The 26,293-nt window shown below is 42.6% G+C and overlaps 1 protein-coding gene across 1 annotated transcript in view; it reads left to right on the top strand.

Moving 5' to 3' along the window:
• The window catches only part of LOC147647349 (uncharacterized), a 38,405-nt gene that overhangs the window by 622 nt on the left and 11,490 nt on the right, over positions 1–26,293 (top strand). The window contains exons 2-8 of the mRNA XM_086872127.1: positions 855–884; positions 5,474–5,642; positions 8,631–11,245; positions 13,209–13,333; positions 21,918–22,310; positions 23,377–23,437; positions 26,105–26,252. Of these exons, the coding sequence (XP_086728253.1) occupies positions 855–884; positions 5,474–5,642; positions 8,631–11,245; positions 13,209–13,333; positions 21,918–22,310; positions 23,377–23,437; positions 26,105–26,252 (3,541 nt within the window). The remainder of the gene's footprint in view (positions 1–854; positions 885–5,473; positions 5,643–8,630; positions 11,246–13,208; positions 13,334–21,917; positions 22,311–23,376; positions 23,438–26,104; positions 26,253–26,293) is intronic.

The raw sequence follows: 26,293 nt of genomic DNA, 5'->3' as shown, positions 1-26,293 counted from the left end.
GGGAATTTTTTTGGGATTTTTTTGGGATTTTTTTGGGAATTTTTGTGGATTTTTTAAGGATTTTTTGGGATTTTTTTGGGATTTTTTGGGGATTTTTTTGGGACTTTTTTGGGATTTTTTTGGGATTTTTTGAGGTTTTTTGGGTTTTTTAAGGGGGTTTTGGGGGATTTTGGGATTTTTGGGGGCTTGGAATTTTTGGGGGATTTTTTGAGGATTTTTGGGAATTTTTGGGGAATTTTGGGGGTTTTTTTAAGGATTTTTTTTGATTTTTTGGGGGATTTTTGGGATTTTTTGGGATTTTTGGGGGGTTTTTTAAGGAGGTTTTGGGGGGGTTTGGGGGCATTTTGGGATTTTGGGGAGTTGGGATTTTTGGGGGATTTTTTGGGGGATTTTTTGGGAATTTTTGGGGATTTTTTGGGAATTTTTTAGGAATTTTTGGCCGTTTTTTTGGGGATTTTTAGGGATTTTTTGGGGGGATTTTTGGGGTTTTTTTCTGTTTTTTAAGGGGTTTTTGGGGATTTTTGGGGGGGATTTTGAGGATTTTGGGATTTTGGGGGTCGGGATTTTTGGGGGATTTTTTTTGGGATTTTTTAGGATTTTTTAGGAATTTTTTGGGAATTGTTTTGGGATTTTTTTTATTTTTTTTTTTTTTTGGCGTGGGGGGCGGGGCCACGGGACCGGTCGGACCGGCCCCAAAAAAACCCCAAAAATGAGCCCGGGGGGGTGGGGGAGGGGCGGGGAGGGGGGAGGGGCGGGGGCGGGGCCGAACCCCAAAATCCTCAACCCCAAAAACCCCAAAAACCCCAAAATTTTCCCTCCAAAATCCCGAAATTCCCGAATTTTCCCGCCAAAAGGAGGGCTCGGGAGCGCGGAGGAGGAGGACTGTAAGTTATGCAAATGAGGCGCGGAATATTCATGAGGGGGGAGGGGGGAGAGACCCAAAATTGGGGGGAGGGGACCCAAAAATGGGGAAAAATTCCCCAAAAAAATGGGGAAAAATCCCCAAAAATTTGGGGAAAAAGTGGAAAAAAATGGGGAAAAAATCAAAAAATGGGGAAAAAATTTTAAAAAAAACCAAAAAATTTGGGATGAAAATGCCAAAAAATGGGGAAAAAAGGCAAAAAACCCCAAAATTTGGGATGAAAAAGCCCCAAAATGGGAAAAAAGCCAAAAAAACCCAAAAATTTGGGATGGAAATGCCCAAAAATGGGAAAAAAGCCAAAAAACTCCAAAATTTGGGTTAGAATGCCCCAAAATGGGAAAAAACCCCCAAATTTTGGGATGAAAATGCCCAAAAAAGGCAAAAAACCCCAAAAATTTGGGATGAAAATGCCCAAAATGGGGAAAAAAGCCAAAAAACCCCAAAAATTTGGGATGAAAATGCCCAAAAATGGGGAAAAAAAGCCAAAAAAACCCAAAATTTGGGTTAAAAATGCCCCAAAATGGGAAAAAAACCCGAAAATTTGGGGTGAAAGTGCCCAAAAAAGGCAAAAAACCCCAAAAATTTGGGATGAAAATGCCCAAAAATGGGGAAAAAAGCCAAAAATCCCCAAAAATTTGGGATGAAAATGCCCAAAAATGGGGAAAAAAGCCCAAAAAACTCCAAAATTTGGGTTAAAAATGCCCCAAAATGGGAAAAAAACCCAAATTTTGGGATGAAAATGCCCAAAAATGGGAAAAAAGCCAAAAAACCCCCAAAATTTGGGTTAAAAATGCCCCAAAATGGGAAAAACCCCCAAAATTTGGGATGAAAATGCCCAAAAATGGGAAAAAATGCCAAAAAATCTCCAAAAATTTGGGATGAAAATGCCCAAAAATGGGGAAAAAAGCCCAAAAAACTCCAAAATTTGGGTTAAAAATGCCCCAAAATGGGAAAAAAGCCGAAAATTTGGGATGAAAATGCCCCAAAATGGGGAAAAAAACCCAAAAATTTGGGGTAAAAGTGCAATAAAATTGAGAGAATGCCAAAAAAATGGAGAAAAACCCCAAAATTGGGATAAAAATGCCCCAAAATGGGAAAAAACCCCAAAATTTGGGATAAAAATGCCCCAAAATGGGAAAAAAACGTAAAAAATTTGGGGTGAAAATGCCCAAAAATGGGAAAAAAGCCAAAAAAACCCAAAAATTTGGGATTAAAATGCCCCAAAATTGGGAAAATTCCCCCAAAAACGGCCAAAAACCCCAAAAATGGGAAAAGGGACCCAAAAAAGAGGAACTGGAACCCCAAAATCGCCCCTCCCCCACCCCTCGATGTCGAAACCCCCCGGAATTTGGGGGGGGGGGGAGGGGCCCCAAAAATGGGAAGTGGGAACCCCAAAAATGAGATGGGGACGCCCCAAAAACCCCAAAATCCCCCAAAATCTCCCCAAAATGAGCCCAAAATGAGCCCAAAAACCCCAAAATCCCCCAAAATCTCCCCAAAATCCCCCAAAATTCCCCAAAATCCCCCAAAATCTCCCCCAAAATTCCTCAAAATTCCCCAAAATTCCCCAAAATCCCCCAAAATTCCCCAAAATTCCCCAAAATCCCCCCAAAATCTGCCCAAAATCCCCCAAAATCCCCCCCAAATTCCTCAAAATCCCCCAAAATCCCCCCCAAATTCCCCAAAATTCCCCAAAATCCCCCAAAATCCCCCAAAATTCCCCAAAATCCCCCAAATTCTCCCCAAAATTCCCCAAAATGAGCCCAAATTCCCATAAAATTCCCCAAAAATCCCAATTTAACCCCAAAAATCCCCCCAAAAATCCAAAAAAATCCCCCTAAAAAAATAAAAAAAAAATCCCCAAAAAATCCCAAAAATTCCCCCCAAAATCCCCCCAAAATCCCCAAAAAATCTCCCCAAAATCCCCAAAAATCCCAATTTAACCCCAAAAAATCCCCAAAAAAATCCCTAAAAAATCCCCAAAAAATCCCCAAAATAATCCACAAAAAAATCCCAATTTAACCCCAAAAATCCCCCAAAAAATCTCCCAAAAATCCCCAAAAAATCCCCAAAAAATCCCCAAAAAAATCCCAAAAAATCCCAAAAAATCCCCAAAAAATCCCCAAAAAATCCCCCAAAAATCCCCCAAAAATCCCATTTCAACCCCCAAAAATCCCATTTTAACCCCCAAAAAATTCCCAAAAAATCCCCAAAAAATCCCATTTTAACCCCCCAAAAAATCCCCAAAAAATCTCCCAAAAATCCCATTTTAACCCCCAAAAAATCCCCAAAAAATCCCCAAAAAATCCCCCCCAAATCCCAAAAAAATCCCAAAGATCCCCCCAAAAATCCCAAAAAAATCCCAAAAAATCTCCCAAAATCCCCCAAAAAATCCCCAAAAAATCCCCAAAAAATCCCCAAAAAATCCCATTTTAACCCCCAAAAAATCCCCCCCAAAATTCCCAATTTAACACCTTAAATCCCCCAAAAAATCTTCCAAAAAAATCCCCAAAAAATCCCCAAAAAATCCCAAAAAAATCCCCCAAAAAATCCCCAAAAAATCCCCAAAAAAATCCCCCAAAAATCCCCAAAAAATCCCAAAAAAATCCCAAAAAAATCCCCAAAAAATCCCAAAAAATCCCCCAAAAATCCCCCAAAAATCCCCCAAAAAATCCCCAAAAGATCCCCAAAAAATCCCATTTTACCCCAAAATTCCCCCCAAAAAAATCCCCAATAAATCCCTAAAAAATCCCAATTTAACCCCAAAAATCCCCAAAAAATCCCCAAAAAATCCCCCAAAAAATTCCTAAAAATTCCCCCAAAAATCCCCCCCAAAATCCCAAAAAAATCCCACAAAATCCCACAAAATCCCATAAAAAATCCCCAAAAATCCCAAAAAAATCCCCAAAAAATCCCCAAAAAATCCTCAAAAAATCCCCAAAAAATCCCCAAAAAAATCCCCCAAAAATCCCCAAAAAATCCTTAAAAAATCCCATTTTAACCCCAAAAAATCCCCAAAAAATCTCCCAAAAATCCCATTTTAACCCCAAAAAAATCCCATTTTAACCCCCAAAAAAATCCCCCCAAAAATCTCCCAAAAATCCCCAAAAAATCCCCAAAAAATCCCATTTTAACCCCAAAAAATCCCCAAAAAATCCCCAAAAAATCCCACAAAAATCCCAAAAAAATCCCCAAAAAAATCCCCCAAAAATCCCCAAAAAATCCTTAAAAAATCCCATTTTAACCCCAAAAAATCCCCAAAAAATCTCCCAAAAATCCCATTTTAACCCCCAAAAAATCCCCAAAAAATCCCAAAAAAATCCCCAAAAAATTCCCAAAAAATCCCAAAAAAATCCCCAAAAAATCCCCAAAAATCCCCCCAAAATCCCCAAAAAATTCCAAAAAATACCAAAAAATCACCATAAAAATCCCAAAAAATCCCCCAAAAAATCCCCCAAAAAATCCCATTTTAACCCCCAAAAAATCCCAAAAAAATCCAAAAAAAATCCCAAAAAAATCCCCCAAAAATCCCCAAAAATCCCCAAAAAATCCCCAAAAATCCCCATAAAAATCAAAAAAAATCCTCAAAAAATCCCCCAAAAATCCCCCAAAAATCCCTAAAATAATCCCCAAAAAATCCCCAAAAAATCCCCAAAAAATCCCCCAAAAAATCCCCAAAAAATCCCCAAAAAATCCCTAAAAAAATCCCAAAAAATCCCAAAAAAATCCCCAAAAAAATCCCAAAAAAATCCCCAAAAAATCCCCAAAAAATCCCCCAAAAATCCCCAAAAAATCCCCATAAAATCCCCAAAAAATCAAAAAAAAATCCCCAAAAAATCCCATTTTAACCCCAAAAAATCCCCCAAAAATCCCAAAAAAATTCCCAAAAAATCCCCAAAAAATCCCCAAAAAAATCCCCCAAAAATCCCCAAAAAATCCTTAAAAAATCCCCCAAAAATCCCCCAAAAATCCCCAAAAAATCCCCAAAAAATCCCCAAAAAATCCCCCAAAAATCCCCAAAAAATCCCCAAAAAATCCCCAAAAGATCCCCCAAAAAATACTTAAAAATCCCAAAAAAATAAAAAAAAATCCCCAAAAAATCCAAAAAAAATCCCCCAAAAAATCCCATTTTAACCCCCAAAAAATCCCAAAAAAGTCCCAAAAAATCCCAAAAAAATCCAAAAAAATCCTCAAAAAATCCAAAAAAATCCCCAAAAAATCCAAAAAAAATCCCCAAAAAATCCCATTTTAACCCCCAAAAAATCCCCAAAAAATCCCCAAAAAATCCCCCCCAAATCCCAAAAAAAATCCCAAAGATCCCCCCAAAAATCCCAAAAAAATCCCAAAAAAATCCCAAAAAAATCCCATTTTAACCCCCAAAAAATCCCCAAAAAATCCCCAAAAAATCCCAAAAAATCCCCAAAAAATCCCCAAAAAATCCCATTTCAACCCCCAAAAAATCCCATTTCAACCCCCCAAAAAATTCCCAATTTAACCCCTTAACTCCCCGTCTAAAGCCCCCCAACCCTGACGCCCCTCCCCCCTCCCCAGGGACCTCCTGCGGGCTCTCGCGGGGCCGCGCGCGCGTGGCCGGGGGCTCGGGGGCGCGCGCGGGCCGCTGGCCCTGGCTGGTCAGCCTCCAAATCCGGGGGTCCCACGTGTGCGGGGGGGCTCTGGTGACCCCCGAGTGGGTCCTGAGCGCCGCCCACTGCTTCTGGGGGTGAGATTTGGGGGGGATTTGGGGGGTCTGGGGGCGATTTGGGGGGGATTTGGGGGGTCTGGGGGGGATTTGGGGGGTGTGGGGTCTTTTGGGGGTGATTTTTGGGGGGTTTGGGGAGGTTAAATGGGGATTTGGGGGGGATTTGGGGGGTCTGGGGGCAATTTGGGGGGCTCTGGGGGGGATTTGGGGGGGATTTGGGGGGTCTGGGGGGGCAATTTGGGGGGCTCTGGGGGGGATTTGGGGGGCATTTGGGGGGGTCTGGGGGCGATTTGGGGGGGATTTGGGGGGGTCTGGGGGGGATTTGGGGGGTCTGGGGGGATTTGGGGGGGATTTGGGGGGGATTTGGGGTCTTTTGGGGGTGATTTTTGGGGGGTTTGGGGAGGTTAAATGGGGATTTGGGGGGGTTTTGGGGGGTCTGGGGGCGATTTTGGGGGGATTTGGGGGGTCTGGGGGTGATTTTTGGGGGGTTTGGGGGGGTTAAATGGGGCTTTGGGGGGGATTTGGGGGGGATTTGGGCTCATTCCGGGGGGATTTGGGCTCAATTTGGGGGGATCTGAGCTGATTTTGGGGGGATTTTGGGGTGATTTGGGGGGATTTTGGGGGGATCTGAGCTGATTTTGGGGTGATTTCGGGGGGATTTGGGCTGGTCAGCCTCCAAATCCGGGGGTCCCACGTGTGCGGGGGGGCTCTGGTGACCCCCGAGTGGGTCCTGAGCGCCGCCCACTGCTTCTGGGGGTGAGATTTGGGGGGGCTGGGGGGGATTCGGGGGGTCTGGGGGGGATTTGGGGGGTCTGGGGGCGATTTGGGGGGGTTTGGGGGGGTCTGGGGGGATTTGGGGGGGATTTGGGGGGTCTGGGGGGGATTTGGGGGGTCTGGGGGGGATTTGGGGGGAATTTGGGGGGTCTGGGGTCTTTTGGGGGGGTCTGGGGGGGATTTGGGGGGGATTTGGGGGGGTCTGGGGGCGATTTGGGGGGGTTTGGGGGGGTCTGGGGGCGATTTGGGGGGGTTTGGGGGGTCTGGGGGCGATTTGGGGGGGTTTGGGGGGGTCTGGGGGGATTTGGGGGGGATTTGGGGGGTCTGGGGGGGATTTGGGGGGAATTTGGGGGGTCTGGGGTCTTTTGGGGGGGCCCGGGGGGGATTTGGGGGGTCTGGGGGGATTTTGGGGGGGTCTGGGGGGGATTTGGGGGGGATTTGGGGTCTTTTGGGGGCGATTTTGGGGGGATTTGGGGGGGTCTGGGGTCGTTTTGGGGGGGTTTTGGGGGGTCTGGGGTCGTTTTGGGGGGATTTTGGGGTCTTTTGGGGGTGAGATTTGGGGGGTCTGGGGGCTTTTGGGGGGATTTTGGGGCGATTTTTGGGGGGTTTGGGGAGGTTAAATGGGGATTTGGGGGGTCTGGGGGCGATTTGGGGGGGATTTGGGGTCTTTTGGGGTGAATTTGGGGTGAATTTGGGGTGAATTTGGGTTAAATTTCGGTTGAATTTTGGGTGATTTTGGGTGAATTTTGGATAAATTTCGGGTGAATTTTGGGTGAATTTCGAGTGAATTTTGGGTGATTTTGGGATAAATTTTGGGTTAAATTTCGGTTGAATTTTGGGTGAATTTGGGTTAAATTTTGGATAAATTTTGGTTGAATTTTGGGATAAATTTCGGGTGAATTTCGGGTGAATGTCGGGTGAATTTTGGGTGAATTTCAGGTGATTTTGGGATAAATTTCGGGTGAATTATGGGTGAATTTTGGGTGATTTTGGGTTAAATTTTGGGATAAATTTTGGTTGAATTTTGGTTGAATTTTGGGTGATTTTGGGTTAAATTTTGGGTGAATTTGGGATAAATTTCGGTTGAATTTTGGGTGAATTTGGGGTGAATTTTGGGATAAATTTTGGTTGAATTTTGGTTGAATTTCGGTTGAATTTTGGATAAATTTCGGTTGAATTTGGGTTAAATTTTGGGATAAATTTTGGGTGAATTTCGGGTGAATTTTGGGTGAATTTGGGGTGATTTTGGGGTGATTTTGGGTTAAATTTTGGGTGAATTTTGGGTGAATTTCGGGTGAATTTCAGGTGAATTTTGGGTTAAATTTTGGATAAATTTCGGGTGAATTTTGGGATAAATTTTGGATAAATTTTGGGTGAATTTGGGTTAAATTTTGGGATAAATTTTGGATAAATTTCGGTTGAATTTTGGGTGAATTTGGGATAAAATTTGGTTGAATTTTGGGTGAATTTTGGGTAAATTTGGGGTGAATTTTGGGTTAAATTTTGGATAAATTTCGGTTGAATTTTGGGTGAATTTTGGGTTAAATTTCGGTTGAATTTTGGGTGAATTTGGGATGAATTTTGGGATAAATTTTGGTTGAATTTTGGTTGAATTTTGGGTGAATTTGGGATAAATTTTGGGTGAATTTGGGTGATTTTGGGTTAAATTTTGGTTGAATTTTGGATAAATTTCGGGTGAATTTTGGGTGAATTTTGGGTGAATTTTGGGTGATTTTGGGGTGAATTTTGGGTGATTTTGGGTTAAATTTTGGGATAAATTTCGGGTGAATTTTGGGATAAATTTCGGGTGAATTTTGGGTGATTTTGGGGTAAATTTTGGGTGATTTTGGGGTGATTTTGGGATAAATTTCGGGTGAATTTTGGGATAAATTTTGGTTGAATTTTGGGTGAATTTTGGGTGAATTTTGAGTGATTTTGGGTTAAATTTTGGGATAAATTTTGGGTGAATTTTGGGTGATTTTGGGTTAAATTTTGGGGTCCCCCCAGCCCCGGGGGTCTCCGTGCCCCCCTCCCCTCCTGGCGGGCGGTGCTGGGGCGGCTGCGGCTGCAGGGAGTGACCGGAAACCGGAGTGACCACACCAGTGACCACACGAGTGACCACCGGAGTGACCACACCAGTGACCACACCAGTGACCACACCAGTGACCACACCAGTGACCACACCAGTGACCACAGGAGTGACCACACCAGTGACCACACGAGTGACCACACCAGTGACCACACCAGTGACCACACCAGTGACCACACGAGTGACCACACCAGTGACCACCGGAGTGACCACACCAGTGACCACACGAGTGACCACAGGAGTGACCACACGAGTGACCACACCAGTGACCACACGAGTGACCACTGGAGTGACCACACGAGTGACCACACCAGTGACCACACGAGTGACCACACGAGTGACCACACCAGTGACCACACCAGTGACCACACGAGTGACCACACGAGTGACCACACGAGTGACCACACGAGTGACCACTGGAGTGACCACACGAGTGACCACACCAGTGACCACACGAGTGACCACACGAGTGACCACACCAGTGACCACACCAGTGACCACACGAGTGACCACACGAGTGACCACACGAGTGACCACACGAGTGACCACACCAGTGACCACACGAGTGACCACCACCGGAGTGACCACACGAGTGACCACACGAGTGACCACACCAGTGACCACACGAGTGACCACACCAGTGACCACACGAGTGACCACCGGAGTGACCACACGAGTGACCACCCGAGTGACCACACCAGTGACCACACGAGTGACCACACCAGTGACCACACCAGTGACCACACCAGTGACCACACCAGTGACCACACCAGTGACCACCGGAGTGACCACACGAGTGACCACCGGAGTGACCACACGAGTGACCACCGGAGTGACCACACGAGTGACCACACGAGTGACCACACGAGTGACCCCAGGAGTGACCACACGAGTGACCACACGAGTGACCACACGAGTGACCCCAGGAGTGACCACACGAGTGACCACACGAGTGACCACACGAGTGACCACACGAGTGACCACACCAGTGACCACACGAGTGACCCCAGGAGTGACCACACGAGTGACCACACCAGTGACCACACCAGTGACCACACCAGTGACCACACCAGTGACCACACCAGTGACCACCGGAGTGACCACACCAGTGACCACACCAGTGACCCCAGGAGTGACCACACGAGTGACCACACCAGTGACCACACCAGTGACCACACCAGTGACCACACCAGTGACCACCGGAGTGACCACACCAGTGACCACACCAGTGACCACACCAGTGACCACACCAGTGACCACACGAGTGACCACACCAGTGACCACACCAGTGACCACACCAGTGACCACACCAGTGACCACACCAGTGACCACACGAGTGACCACACCAGTGACCACCGGAGTGACCACACGAGTGACCCCAGGAGTGACCACACGAGTGACCACACGAGTGACCCCAGGAGTGACCACAGGAGTGACCACACGAGTGACCACACCAGTGACCACACGAGTGACCACACGAGTGACCACTGGAGTGACCACACGAGTGACCACACCAGTGACCACACGAGTGACCACACGAGTGACCACTGGAGTGACCACACGAGTGACCACACGAGTGACCACACCAGTGACCACACGAGTGACCACACGAGTGACCACACCAGTGACCACACGAGTGACCACACGAGTGACCTGGCCGGAAACACCACTGACCACCTGAGTGACCACCGGAGTGACCACCGGAGTGACCACCTGAGTGACCACCTGAGTGACCACCGGAGTGACCACCTGAGTGACCACTGGAGTGACCTGGTTGGAAACTGGAGTGACCACGGGAGTGACCACTGGAGTGACCACCCCAATGACCACTGGAGAGACCCCAGGAGTGACCACAGGAGTGACCACGGGAGTGACCACAGGAGTGACCACAGGAGTGACCACCTGAGTGACCACAGGAGTGACCACAGGAGTGACCACAGGAGTGACCCCAGGAGTGACCACAGGAGTGACCACAGGAGTGACCACAGGAGTGACCCCGGGACTGACCCCAGTGATGACCCCAAGAATGACCACTCGAGTGACCCCGGGAGTGACCCCGGGAGTGACCACAGGAGTGACCACAGGAGTGACCCCAGGAGTGACCACCCAAGTGTCCACTCGAGTGACCCCAGGAGTGACCCCAGGAGTGACCACCCAAATGACCACCGGAGTGACCACAGGAGTGACCCTAAGGATGACCCCAGGAGTGACCACTCGAGTGACCCCAGGAGTGACCACAGGAGTGACCACCCAAGTGTCCACTCGAGTGACCCCGGGAGTGACCCCGGGAGTGACCCCAGGAGTGACCCCAGTGATGACCCCAAGAATGACCACTCGAGTGACCCCGGGAGTGACCCCAGGAGTGACCACAGGACTGACCCCAGTGATGACCCCAGGAGTGACCCCGGGAGTGACCCCAGGAGTGACCCCAGTGATGACCCCAAGAATGACCACTCGAGTGACCCCGGGAGTGACCCCGGGAGTGACCCCAGGAGTGACCCCAGTGATGACCCCAAGAATGACCACTCGAGTGACCCCGGGAGTGACCCCGAGCCGGGTCAGGAGCTGTCCGTGGCCGAAGTCGTTGTCCACCCGCGGTTCCGCGGTGTCCGGAGGGGTCACGACCTGGCCTTGGTCCGGCTCCGGCCTCCGGCCACGCTCGGACCTCGGGTGGGCACCGTCTGCCTGCCCCTCCCCCACCACCCCCCGCCCTTCGGCCGCGGCTGCTGGATGGCCGGCTGGGGTCACCTGGGGGAGGACGGTGAGTGACCGCTCCAAAATGACCCGAAATGACCCGAAACTGACCCGAAACTGACCCAAAATGACCCAAAACCCCAAAATCTGATCAAAAACTGACCCAAAATGACCCAAACTGACCCAAAACCCCAAAATCTGACCCAAAATGACCCAAACTGACCCAAAACTCATCAAAAATCACCAAAAACTGACCCAAAAACCCCAAATCTGATCAAAAAATGACCCAAAACTGACCCAAACTGACCCAAACTGACCCAAAATTGACCCAAAATGACCCAAAACTCATCAAAAATCACCAAAAACTGACCCAAAAACCCCAAATCTGATCAAAAACTGACCCAAAATTGACCCAAACTGACCCAAACTGACCCAAAACCCCAAAATCTGATCAAAAACTGACCCAAAATGACCCAAACTGACCCAAAACTCATCAAAAATCACCAAAAACTGACCCAAAAACCCCAAATCTGATCAAAAACTGACCCAAACCTGACCCAAACTGACACAAAATGACCCAAAAACCCAAAATCTGATCAAAAACTGACCCAAAATGGACCCAAACTGACCCAAACTGACCCAAACTGACCCAAAACTGACCCAAACTGACCCAATCTGACCCAAAATTGACCCAAACTGACCCAAAACTGACCCAAAACTGACCCAAACCCCCAAAATCTGATCAAAAAATGACCCAAAATGACCCAAAACTGACCCAAACTGTCCCAAACTGACCCAAAACTGACCCAAAACCCCAAAATCTGATCAAAAACTGACCCAAAACCCCAAAATCTGATAAAAAACTGACCCAAAATTACCAAACTGACCCAAACTGACCCAAAACTGACCCAAAACCCCAAAATCTGATCAAAAAATGACCCAAACTGACCCAAACTGACCCAAAACTGACCCAAACTGACCCAATCTGACCCAAAATTGACCCAAACTGACCCAAACTGACCCAAACTGACCCCAAACTGACCCAAACTGACCCAAACTGACCCAAACTGACCCAAATCCACCCAAAACTGACCCAAACTGACCCAAACTGACCCAAAACCGACCCCAAACTGACCCAAACTGACCCAAACTGACCCAAAACTGACCCAAACCCCCAAAATCTGATCAAAAAATGACCCAAAATGACCCAAACTGACCCAAACTGACCCAAACTGACCCAAACTGACCCAAAACTGACCCCAAACTGACCCCAACTGACCCCAAACTGACCCAAAATGACCCAAAATGACCCAAAACTCATCAAAAATCACCAAAAACTGACCCAAACTGACCCAAAACCCCCAAATTTGATCAAAAACTGACCCAAAATGACACAAAATGACCCAAAATGACCCAAAACCCCAAAATCTGACCAAAATCTGATAAAAAAGCCCAAAATCTGATCAAAACCCGACCCAAAACCCCCCAAATTCAGCCCAAACCCACCCCCAAAAATCCCAGCTCTGGGGGGATCATTTGGGGAGGGGTCTCAGGTGGTTCAGGGGAATTTGGGGAGGGGTCTCAGGTGATTTGGGTTAATTTGGGGAGGGGTCTCAGGTGATTTGGGTCCCCCCAGGTGCCAAATTTGGGGTCTCAGGTGACTCAGGTTAATTTGGGGAGGGGTCTCAGGTGATTTGAGTCCCCCCAGGTGCCAAAAATGCCGAATTTTGGGTTCCCAGGTGCCAATTTTGGGCTCCCAGGTGCCAATTTTGGGCTCCCAGGTGCCAAATTTGGGGTCTCAGGTGACTCAGGATAATTTGGGGAGGGGTCTCAGGTGATCTGGGTTAATTTGGGGAGGGGTCTCAGGTGATTTGGGCCCCCCCAGGTGCCAAAAATGCCGAATTTTGGGTTCCCAGGTGCCAATTTTTGGCTCTTAAATGCCAAATTTTGGGGTCTCAAATGAAAATTTGGGGTCCCAGGTAATTGGGGGAGGGGTCCCGGGTGTTAATTTGGGTCTGGGGTCTCCCCAGAGCCGCTTCCCCGGGGTTGGCCCCTGCAGGAGCTGCGCCTGCCGCTGCTCTCCCCCCACACCTGTAACTGCCTCCACCATCACCTGCGGCAGCCACACCTGGCCCGACCCGCCCGGCCCGGCATGGTCTGCGCCGGGGGGGCGGGCGGGGGGCGCGGGGCCTGCCAGGTGAATTTGGGGAGGGGTCTCCGGGGGGGGCTGGGGGGGATTTAAGGGGTTAAATTGGGATTTTTTGGGAATTTTTGGGGTTAAATTTGGATTTTTGGGGATTTTTTTTTTATTTTATTTGGGATTTTTGGGGTTAAATTTGGGGCTGGGGGCGCTGGGAGCTGCCGGGTGAATTTGGGGAGGGGTCTCGGGAGGGTCTGGGGTCTTTAAATGGGGATTTAAGGGGTTAAATTGGGATTTTTTGGGAATTTTTTGGGGTTAAAATGAGATTTTTGGGGTTAAATTTGGGATTTTTGGGGTTAAATTTGGGGCTGGGGGCGCTGGGAGCTGCCGGGTGAATTTGGGGAGGGGTCTCGGGGGGGGCTGGGGTCTTTAAATGGGGATTTAAGGGGTTAAATTGGGATTTTTGGGGATTTTTTGGGATTTTTTGGGATTTTTTTTGATTTTTTTTTGGATTTTTTGGGATTTTTTGGGTTAAATTTGGGGCTGGGGGCGCTGGGAGCTGCCGGGTGAATTTGGGGAGGGGTCTCCGGGGGGGCTGGGATTTTTTGGGAATTTTTTTGGATTTTTTTGGGATTTTTTGGGGATTTTTTTGATTTTTTTTGGATTTTTTGGGATTTTTTTGGGATTTTTGGGGTTAAATTTGGGGCTGGGGGCGCTGGGAGCTGCCGGGTGAATTTGGGGAGGGGTCTCCGGGGGGGCTGGGGGGGATTTAAGGGGTTAAATTGGGATTTTTTGGGAATTTTTTGGGAATTTTTTGGGATTTTTTTAAATTTTTTTTGGATTTTTTGGGATTATTTTGGGGATTTTTGGGGTTAAATTTGGGGCTGGGGGCGCTGGGAGCTGCCGGGTGAATTTGGGGAGGGGTCTCGGGAGGGTCTGGGGTCTTTAAATGGGGATTTAAGGGGTTAAATTGGGATTTTTTGGGATTTTTTTTGATTTTTTTTTGATTTTTTGGGATTTTATTTGGGATTTTTGGGGTTAAATTTGGGGCTGGGGGCGCTGGGAGCTGCCGGGTGAATTTGGGGAGGGGTCTCCGGGGGGGCTGGGGGGGATTTAAGGGGTTAAATTGGGATTTTTTGGGAATTTTTTTGGGAATTTTTTTTATTTTTTTGGATTTTTTGGGGGATTTTTGTGGTTAAATTTGGGGCTGGGGGCGCTGGGAGCTGCCGGGTGAATTTGGGGAGGGGTCTCCGGGGGGTCTGGGATTTTTTGGGAATTTTTTTGGATTTTTTTGGGATTTTTTGGGATTATTTTGGATTTTTTTTGGATTTTTGGGGATTTTTTTGGGATTTTTGGGGTTAAATTTGGGGCTGGGGGCGCTGGGAGCTGCCAGGTGAATTTGGGGAGGGGTCTCGGGAGGGTCTGGGATTTTTTGGGAATTTTTTTGGGAATTTTTTGGGAATTTTTTGGGATTTTTTTTGATTTTTTTTGGATTTTTGGGGATTATTTTGGGGATTTTTGGGGTTAAATTTGGGGCTGGGGGCGCTGGGAGCTGCCGGGTGAATTTGGGGAGGGGTCTCGGGAGGGTCTGGGGTCTTTAAATGGGGATTTAAGGGGTTAAATTGGGATTTTTTGGGAATTTTTTTGGGAATTTTTTTTATTTTTTTGGATTTTTTGGGGGATTTTTGTGGTTAAATTTGGGGCTGGGGGCGCTGGGAGCTGCCGGGTGAATTTGGGGAGGGGTCTCGGGAGGGTCTGGGATTTTTTGGGAATTTTTTTGGATTTTTTGGGATTTTTTTGGGATTTTTTTTGATTTTTTTTTTTATTTTTGGGGATTTTATTTGGGATTTTTGGGGTTAAATTTGGGGCTGGGGGCGCTGGGAGCTGCCGGGTGAATTTGGGGAGGGGTCTCCGGGGGGGCTGGGGGGGATTTAAGGGGTTAAATTGGGATTTTTTGGGATTTTTTGGGATTTTTTTGGGATTATTTTTGATTTTTTTGGGATTTTATTTGGGATTTTTGGGGTTAAATTTGGGGCTGGGGGCGTTGGGAGCTGCCGGGTGAATTTGGGGAGGGGTCTCGGGGGGGTCTGGGATTTTTTGGGAATTTTTTTGGGATTTTTTGGGGATTTTTTGGGATTATTTTTGATTTTTTTTTATTTTTTGGGATTTTTTTGGGGATTTTTGGGGTTAAATTTGGGGCTGGGGGCGCTGGGAGCTGCCGGGTGAATTTGGGGAGGGGTCTCCGGGGGGGCTGGGGGGGATTTAAGGGGTTAAATTGGAATTTTTGGGGATTTTTTGGGGTTAAATTTGGGGATTTTTGGGGATTTTTTATGGGATTTTTTTGGGGGTAAAATTGGGATTTTTGGGGATTTTTGGGGGTTAAATTTGGGGATTTTTTTGGGATTTTTTTGGGATTTTTTTGGGATTTTTTGGGATTTTTTTGGGTTTAAATTGGGATTTTTTGGGGATTAAATTTGGGGATTTTTGGGGATTTTTTGGGGTTAAATTTGGATTTTTTGGGGATTTTTTGGGGGGATTTTTTTGGGTTTAAATTGGGATTTTTTGGGATTAAATTTGGGGATTTTTGTGGATTTTTTGGGGTTAAATTTGGATTTTTTGGGGATTTTTTTGGGTTAAATTTGGGGATTTTTTGGGATTTTTTGGGGATTTTTTGGGGTTAAATTGGGATTTTTGGGGATTTTTTGGGGTTAAATTTGGGGATTTTTGGGGATTTTTTATGGGATTTTTTTGGGGGTAAAATTGGGATTTTTGGGGATTTTTGGGGGTTAAATTTGGGGATTTTTTGGGATTTTTTTGGGATTTTTTGGGATTTTTTTGGGATTTTTTGGGATTTTTTTGGGGTTAAATTGGGATTTTTTGGGGTTAAATTGGGATTTTTTGGGATTTTTTTGGGGTTAAATTGGGATTTTTGGGATTTTTTGGGATTTTTTTGGGGTTAAATTGGGATTTTTTGGGATTTTTTTGGGGGGGATTTTCGGGATTTTTTGGGATTTTTTTGGGTTTAAATTGGGATTTTTGGGATTAAATTTGGGGATTTTTGGGGATTTTTTGGGGTTAAATTTGGATTTTTTGGGGATTTTTTTGGGTTAAATTTGGGGATTTTTTGGGATTTTTTGGGGATTTTTTGGGGTTAAATTGGGATTTTTGGGGATTTTTTGGGGTTAAATTTGGGGATTTTTGGGGATTTTTTATGGGATTTTTTTGGGGGTAAAATTGGGATTTTTGGGGATTTTTGGGTTTATTTTCGGGATTTTTGGGATTTATTTTGGGGATTTTTTTTGGATATTTTTGGGTTTATTTTGGGGATTTTTGGGATTTATTTTCGGGATTTTTTTTGGTTATTTTTGGGTTTATTTTTGGGATTTTTGGGATTTATTTTGGGTTTATTTTGGGGATTTTGGGGATTTATTTTGGGGATTTTTTTGTTATTTTTGGGTTTATTTTGGGGATTTTTGGGATTTATTTTCGGGATTTTTTTTGTTATTTTTGGGATTATTTTTGGGATTTTTGGGATTTATTTTCGGGATTTTTTTGGTTATTTTTGGGTTTATTTTGGGGATTTTTGGGATTTATTTTGGGATTTTTTTGGGATATTTTTGGGTTTATTTTTGGGATTTTTGGGATTTATTTTGGGGATTTTTTTTGTTATTTTTGGGTTTATTTTGGGGATTTTGGGGATTTATTTTCGGGATTTTTTTTGGTTATTTTTGGGTTTATTTTGGGGATTTTTGGGATTTATTTTGGGGATTTTTTTTGGTTATTTTCGGGTTTATTTTGGGGATTTTTGGGATTTATTTTTGGGAATATTTTTGTTATTTTTGGGTTTATTTTCGGGATTTTTGGGATTTATTTTCGGATTTTTTTTGGCTATTTTTGGGTTTATTTTGGGGATTTTTTGGGTTATTTTTGGGAATATTTTTGGGATCCTTGGGCTTAATTTCGGGATTATTTGGGGAATTTTTTGGGGTCATTTTTGGGATTTTTTGGGTGATTTTTTGCCTTAATTTCGTGATTATTTTGAGGATAAATTTGGGATTTTTTTTAATTAATTCCCCTTTTTTCCCCCTCCCCCCCCAGGCGGACTCGGGGGGTCCCCTGGTTTGTGGGGGGGGTCCCGGGGGTCGCTGGGTTCAATTTTTGGGGTCATTTTCGGGATTTTTGGGGGTTTATTTTCGGGAATATTTTTGGGATTTTCGGGGTTATTTTTGGGTTTATTTTCGGGATTTTTGGGATTTATTTTGGGGATTTTTGGGATTTATTTTGGGGATTTTTGGGATTTATTTTCGGAATTTTTTTGGTTATTTTCGGGTTTATTTTTGGGATTTTTGGGATTTATTTTGGGGATTTTTTTTGGATATTTTTGGGTTTATTTTGGGGATTTTTGGGATTTATTTTCGGGAATATTTTTGTTATTTTTGGGTTTATTTTGGGGATTTTTGGGATTTATTTTCGGGATTTTTTTGGTTATTTTCGGGTTTATTTTTGGGATTTTTGGGATTTATTTTGGGGATTTTTTTTGGATATTTTTGGGTTTATTTTGGGGATTTTTGGGATTTATTTTCGGGAATATTTTTGTTATTTTTGGGTTTATTTTCGGGATTTTTGGGATTTATTTTCGGGATTTTTTTGGTTATTTTCGGGTTTATTTTTGGGATTTTTGGGATTTATTTTGGGGATTTTTTTTGGATATTTTTGGGTTTATTTTGGGGATTTTTGGGATTTATTTTTGGGATTTTTTTGGGATATTTTTGGGTTTATTTTGGGGATTTTTTTGGGTGATTTTTGGGTTTATTTGGGGGATTTTTGGGATTTATTTTTGGGAATATTTTTGGGATCCTTGGGCTTAATTTCGGGATTATTTGGGGAATTTTTTGGGGTCATTTTCAGGATTTTTGGGCTTAATTTTGGGATTATTTGGGGATTTTTTTGGGGGTTATTTTCAGATTAATTTGGGATTTTTTTTAATTAATTCCCCTTTTTCCCCCCTCCCCCCCCAGGCGGACTCGGGGGGTCCCCTGGTTTGTGGGGGGGGTCCCGGGGGTCGCTGGGTTCAATTTTTGGGGACATTTTCGGGATTTTTGGGGATTTATTTTCGGGAATATTTTTGGGATTTTCGGGGTTATTTTGGGGTTTATTTTGGGGATTTTTGGGATTTATTTTGGGGATTTTTGGGATTATTTTCGGGATTTTTTTGGTTATTTTTGGGATTATTTTTGGGATTTTTGGGATTTATTTTTGGGATTTTTGGGATTTATTTTTGGGATTTTTGGGAGTATTTTTGGGTTTATTTTTGGGTTTATTTTTGGGATTTTGGGGATTTATTTTGGGGATTTTTTTGGTTATTTTGGGGATTTATTTTCGGGATTTTTTTGGTTATTTTTGGGATTATTTTTGGGATTTTTGGGATTTATTTTGGGGATTTTTGGGATTTATTTTGGGGATTTTTTTGGGATATTTTTGGGTTTATTTTGGGGATTTTTGGGATTTATTTTTGGGATTTTTGGGATTTATTTTGGGGATTTTTGGGATTTATTTTTGGGTTTATTTTGGGGATTTTTGGGATTTATTTTCGGGATTTTTTTGGTTATTTTTGGGTTTATTTTTGGGATTTTTGGGGTTTATTTGGGGGATTTTTGGGATTTATTTTCGGGGATTTTTGGGTTTATTTTTGGGATTCTTGGGTTTAATTTCGGTATTATTTGGGGAACTTAATTAGGGATTTTTTTTAATTAATTCCCCTTTTTTCCCCCATCCCCCCCCAGGCGGACTCGGGGGGTCCCCTGGTTTGTGGGGGGGGTCCCGGGGGTCGCTGGGTTCAATTTTTGGGGTCATTTTCGGGATTTTTGGGGATTTATTTTCGGGAATATTTTTGGGATTTTCGAGGTTATTTTGGGGTTTATTTTTGGGATTTTTGGGATTTATTTTGGGGATTTTTGGGATTTATTTTCGGCATTTTTTTGGGATATTTTGGGGTTTATTTTTGGGATTTTTGGGATTTATTTTTGGGATTTTTTTTGGTTATTTTTGGGATTATTTTTGGGATTTTTGGGATTTATTTTGGGGATTTTTTTGGTTATTTTCGGGTTTATTTTTGGGATTTTTTTGGTTATTTTTGGGATTATTTTTGGGATTTTTGAGATTTATTTTTGGGATTTTTGGGAGTATTTTTGGGTTTATTTTTGGGATTTTTTTGGTTATTTTCAGGTTTATTTTGGGGATTTTTTGGATTTATTTTCGGGAATATTTTTGTCATTTTTGGGAATATTTTCGGGATTTTTTTGGTTATTTTTGGGTTTATTTTTGGGATTTTTGGGTTTATTTTTGGGATTATTTTTGGGATTTCTGGCCTTAATTTCGTGATTATTTTGAGGATTAATTAGGGATTTTTTTTAATTAATTCCCCTTTTTCCCCCTCCCCCCCCAGGCGGACTCGGGGGGTCCCCTGGTTTGTGGGGGGGGTCCCGGGGGTCGCTGGGTTCAATTTTTGGGGTCATTTTCGGGATTTTTGGGGATTTATTTTCGGGAATATTTTTGGGATTTTCGGGGTTATTTTTGGGTTTATTTTGGGGATTTTTGGGATTTATTTTGGGGATTTTTGAGATTTATTTTGGGGATTTTTTTGTTATTTTTGGGTTTATTTTGGCTATTTTTGGGATTTATTTTGGGGATTTTTTTTGGTTATTTTTGGGATTATTTTTGGGATTTTTGGGATTTATTTTTGGGATTTTTGGGATTTATTTTTGGGATTTTTGGGAGTATTTTCGGGTTTATTTTGGGGATTTTTGGGATTTATTTTTGGGAATATTTTTGTTATTTTTGGGTTTATTTTCGGGATTTTTTTTGGTTATTTTCGGGTTTATTTTGGGGATTTTTTTGGTTATTTTTGGGTTTATTTTTGGGATTTTGGGGATTTATTTTCGGGATTTTCGGGGTTATTTTTGGGTTTATTTTCGGGATTTTTGGGATTTATTTTCGGGATTTTTTTTGGTTATTTTTGGGTTTATTTTTAGGATTTTTGGGGTTTATTTTGGGGATTTTGGGGATTTATTTTTGGGATTTTTTTGGTTATTTTCGGGTTTATTTTTGAATTTATTTTAGTTATTTTCGGGTTTATTTTGGGGATTTTTGGGATTTATTTTTGGGATTTTTTTGGTTATTTTCGGGTTTATTTTGGGGATTTTTGGGATTTATTTTGGGGATTTTTGGGGATTTATTTTCGGAATTTTTTTGGTTATTTTTGGGTTTATTTGGCGGATTTTTGGGATTTATTTTGGGGATTTTTGGGATTTAGTTTCGGGATTTTTTTGGTTATTTTCGGGTTTATTTTTGGGATTTTTTTGGTTATTTTTGGGTTAATTTTCGATATTTTTGGGATTTATTTTTGGGATTTTTGGGAGTATTTTTGGGTTTGTTTTTGGGATTTTTTTGGTTATTTTTGGGTTTATTTTGGGGATTTTTGGGATTTATTTTCGGGAATATTTTTGTCATTTTTGGGATTATTTTCGGGATTTTTTTGGTTATTTTTGGGTTTATTTTTGGGATTTTTGGGGTTTATTTGGGGGATTTTTGGGATTTATTTTCGGGGATTTTTGGGTTTATTTTTGGGATTCTTGGGTTTAATTTCGGGATTATTTGGGGAACTTAATTTGGGATTTTTTTTAATTAATTCCCCTTTTTCCCCCTCCCCCCCCAGGCGGACTCGGGGGGTCCCCTGGTTTGTGGGGGGGGTCCCGGGGGTCGCTGGGTTCAATTTTTGGGGTCATTTTCGGGATTTTTGGGATTTATTTTCGGGATTTTTTTTGTTATTTTTGGGTTTATTTTTGGGTTTATTTTCGGGATTTTTTGGATTTATTTTGGGGATTTTTGGGATTTATTTTCGGGATTTTTTTGGGTTATTTTTGGGTTTATTTTGGGGATTTTTGGGATTTATTTTGGGGATTTTTGGGATTTATTTTCGGGATTTTTTTGGTTATTTTTGGGTTTATTTTTGGGTTTATTTTGGGTTTATTTTGGGGATTTTTGGGATTTATTTTGGGGATTTTTGGGATTTATTTTGGAGATTTTTGGGATTTATTTTTGTTATTTTTGGGATTTATTTTCGGGAATATTTTTGTTATTTTTGGGTTTATTTTCAGGATTTTTGGGATTTATTTTGGGGATTTTTAGGATTTATTTTTGTTATTTTTGGGATTTATTTTCGGGATTTTTTGGGTTATTTTCGGGTTTATTTTCGGGATTTTTGGGTTTAATTTCGGGATTTTTGAGGTTATTTTTGGGTTTATTTTCGGGATTTTTTGGATTTATTTTTGGGAATATTTTTGTTATTTTTGGGATTATTTGGGGGATTTTTGGGATTTATTTTTGGGAATATTTTTGTTATTTTTGGGTTTATTTTGGGGATTTTTGGGATTTATTTTTGGGATTATTTTGGGGATTTTTTGGATTTATTTTTGGGAATATTTTTGGGATTTTTGGGTTTATTTTCGGGATTTTTGGGTTTATTTTTGGGATTATTTGGGGAACTTAATTAAGGATTTTTTTTTAATTAATTCCCCTTTTTCCCCCCATCCCCCCCCAGGCGGACTCGGGGGGTCCCCTGGTTTGTGGGGGGGGTCCCGGGGGTCGCTGGGTTCAATTCGGGGTCCTGAGCTTCGCCCTGGGCTGCGGCCGCCCCAACGGCCCCGCCCTGGCCACGGGGCTCGGGGGGTCCCACTCGAGGTGGCTGCGGCGCCTCCTCCCCCCCGAGGCCTTCGTGGAGCCCCCCGAGACCCCCCCGGAGGAGGGGATGGAGATCGGAATCTGTAACGGTGAGACATTGACCAAAATCCCCAAAATTACCCCAAAAAAACCCAAAAAACCGCGTGGAAATAGCCCCAAAAATAGCCCCAAAAATCAAATTATTCCCATAAAAAATCACCCAAAAAATCACATTAAAATCACCCAAAATTCACCCAAAAATCCCCCCAAAAATCCCCAAAAACCGCGTTAAAATAGCCCCAAAAATCAAAATATTCGGGGAAAAAATCCCATTAAAAATCTCATTAAAAATCCCCCAAAAAATCCCATAAAAATCCCCAAAAAATCACCAAAAAATCCCCAAAAAATCCCCAAAAAATCCAATAAAAATCCCATTAAAAAAACCCAAAATATTCCAAAGTAATCCCAAAAAAATCCCATTAAAAATCCAAAAAAAATCCCCAAATAATCCCCAAAAAATCCCAAAATAATCCCAAAATAATCTCGTGGAGCCCCCCGAGACCCCCCCGGAGGAGGGGATGGAGATCGAAATCTGTAACGGTGAGACATTGACCAAAATCCCCCAAATTACCCCAAAAAACTGCATCAAAATAGGCCAAAAATAGCCCCAAAAATCAAATTATTCACATAAAAAATCACCCAAAAATCACATTAAAATCACCCAAAATTCACCCAAAAATCCCCCAAAAAACTGCATCAAAATAGGCCAAAAATAGCCCCAAAAATCAAATTATTCCCATAAAAAATCACCCAAAAAATCACATTAAAATCACCCAAAATTCACCCAAAAATCCCCAAAAATCCACCTTAAAATCACCCAAAAATCAAAATATTCGGGGAAAAAATCCCATTAAAAATCTCATAAAAATCCCATTAAAAATCCCATTAAAAATCTCATAAAAAAATCCCCCAAAAATCCCCCAAAAATCCCAAAAAAATCCCCATAAAATCCCCAAAAAAAACCCCCAAAATTCCCAAAAAATCCCAAAAAAATCCTCAAAAAAATCCCAAAAAAATCCTAAAATAATCCCAAAAAAATCCCCAAAAAATCCCATAAAAATCCCCCAAAAATCCCAAAAAAATCCCCAAAAAATCCTAAAAAATCCCAAAAAAATCCCCCAAAATCCCATAAAAATCCCATTAAAAATCCCCAAAATATCCCCAAAAAAATCTCAAAAAATCCCATCCAAATCCCCCCAAATCCCCCCAAAATCCCGGCCCTGGCCACGGGGCTCGGGGGGTCCCACTCGAGGTGGCTGCGGCGCCTCCTCCCCCCCGAGGCCTTCGTGGAGCCCCCCGAGACCCCCCCGGAGGAGGGGATGGAGATCGGAATCTGTAACGGTGAGACATTGACCAAAATCCCCAAAATTACCCCAAAAAACCCCAAAAAACCGCGTGGAAATAGGTCAAAAATAGCCCCAAAAATCAAATTATTCACATAAAAAATCACCCAAAAAATCACATTAAAATCACCCAAAATTCACCCAAAAATCCCCAAAAAACTGCATCAAAATAGGCCAAAAATAGCCCCAAAAATCAAATTATTCCCATAAAAAATCACCCAAAAAATCTCATTAAAATCACCCAAAATTCACAAAAAAATCCCCCAAAAAATCCCTAAAAATCCACCTTACAATAGCCCCAAAAATCAAAATATTCAGGGAAAAAATCCCATTAAAAATCTCATTAAAAATCCCCCAAAAATCCCATAAAAAATCCCATAAAAATCCCAAAAAAATCCCCAAAAAATCACAAAAAAATCCCATAAAAATCCCATTAAAAATAAAAATAAATCCCATAAAAATCCTCAAAAAAATCCCCAAAAAATCCCATAAAAATCCTCCAAAAAATCCCAAAAAAATCCTAAAATAATCCCAAAAAAATCCCCCAAAAATCCCCAAAAAATCCCATAAAAATCCCCAAAAAATCCCCAAAAAATCCAATAAAAATCCCATTAAAAATCCCCAAAATATCCCCAAAAAAATCCCAAAAAATCCCATCCAAATCCCCCCAAATCCCCCCAAAATCCCGGCCCTGGCCACGGGGCTCGGGGGGTCCCACTCGAGGTGGCTGCGGCGCCTCCTCCCCCCCGAGGCCTTCGTGGAGCCCCCCGAGACCCCCCCGGAGGAGGGGATGGAGATCGGAATCTGTAACGGTGAGACATTGACCAAAATCCCCAAAATTACCCCAAAAAAACCCAAAAAACCGCGTGGAAATAGGTCAAAAATAGCCCCAAAAATCAAATTATTCCCATAAAAAATCACCCAAAAAATCACATAAAAATTCCATAAAATTCCCCCCAAAAATCGGTGCCAAAATCCCAAAAATCCACCTTAAAATAGCCCCAAAAATCAAAATATTCGGGGAAAAAATCCCATTAAAAATCCCCCCAAAAATCCCCAAAAAATCCCCAAAAAATCCCCAAAAAATCCCCAAAAAATCCCCAAAAAATCCCATAAAAATCCCATTAAAAATCCCCAAAAAATCCCCCAAAAATCCCCAAAATATCCCCAAAAAATCCCATAAAAATCCCCAAAAAATCCCCAAAATATCCCCAAAAAATCCCCAAAAAATCCCCAAAAAATCACCAAAAAATCACCAAAAAATCCCCAAAAAATCCCCAAAAAATCCAATAAAAATCCCATTAAAAAACCCCAAAATATTCCAAAGTAATCCCAAAAAAATCCCATTAAAAATCCAAAAAAAATCCCCCAAAAAATCCCCAAAATAATCCCAAAATAATCCCAAAATAATCTCGTGGAGCCCCCCGAGACCCCCCCGGAGGAGGGGATGGAGATCGGAATCTGTAACGGTGAGACATTGACCAAAATCCCCAAAATTACCCCAAAAAAACCCAAAAAACCACGTGGAAATAGGCCCAAAAATAGCCCCAAAAATCAAATTATTCACATAAAAAATCACCCAAAAAATCCCATTAAAATCACCCAAAATTCACCCAAAAATCCCCCAAAAAACTGCATCAAAATAGGCCAAAAATAGCCCCAAAAATCAAATTATTCACATAAAAAATCACCCAAAAAATCACATTAAAATCACCCAAAATTCACCCAAAAATCCCCAAATATCCACCTTAAAATAGCCCCAAAAATCAAAATATTCACATAAAAAATCACATAAAAATTCCATTAAAATCACCCAAAATTCACCCAAAAATCCCCCCAAAAATCCCCAAAAATCCACCTTAAAATAGCCCCAAAAATCAAAATATTCACATAAAAAATCCCATAAAAATCCCAAAAAAATCCCCAAAAAATCCCAAAAAAATCCCATAAAAATCCTAAAAAATCCCCCCAAAAAATCCCCAAAAAATCCCATTAAAAATCCCATAAAAATCCCAAAATATCCCCAAAAAATCCCCAAAAAATCCCATAAAAAAATCCCAAAATTCCCCCCAAAAATCCCAAAAAAACCCCAAAAATCCCATAAAAAATGCCATTAAAAATCACTTAAAAATCCCAAAAAATTCCCCAAAAAATCCCAAAAAATTCCCAAAAAATCCCCAAAAATTCCCCAAAAATCCCCCAAAAATCCCAAAAAATCACCAAAAATCCCATAAAAAAATCCCATAAAAAATCCCCAAAAATTCCCCAAAAAATCCCAAAAAATTCCCAAAAAATCCCCAAAAATTCCCCAAAAAATCCCATAAAAAAATCCCAAAAAATTCCCCAAAAAATCCCCAAAAATCCCATAAAAAATCCCCAAAAAATCCTTAAAAAATCCCCAAAAAATCCCCAAAAAATCCCAAAAAATCCCCAAAAATTCCCAAAAAAATCCCATAAAATTCCAAAAAAAATCCCCAAAAATCCCATAAAAAATCCCATAAAAAATAAAAAAAAATCCCCAAAAATTCCCCAAAAAAATCCCAAAAAAGTTCAAAAAAAATCCCAAAAAATCCCCAAAAATTCCCCAAAAAAATCCCAAAAAAATCCCCAAAAATCCCCCCACCCCCCCCAAGACCCCTCCCCAATTTTCTGCCCCTCCCCCCAGGCTGCGGAATGATGGGGGGGCCCCCCCTGCCCCTCCCCCCACCCCCCCGCTGGCCCTGGGGGGTCACGCTGAGGGGGGAGGGGCGACGCTGCGGGGGGGCCCTGCTGGGGGGGGGCTGGGTCCTGACGGCCGCCAGCTGCTTCATCGGGTGAGTCTTTGTTAATTAGCGTTAATTAGTGCCTTAATTAA

This window comes from Cyanistes caeruleus, chromosome 39, assembly GCF_971803275.1.
Source record: "Cyanistes caeruleus chromosome 39, bCyaCae1.hap1.1, whole genome shotgun sequence".
NCBI classification, from domain to species: Eukaryota; Metazoa; Chordata; class Aves; order Passeriformes; family Paridae; genus Cyanistes; species Cyanistes caeruleus.
Note: the sequence above shows the minus strand (reverse complement) of the source record. Positions and strands in the feature narration are given on the sequence as shown.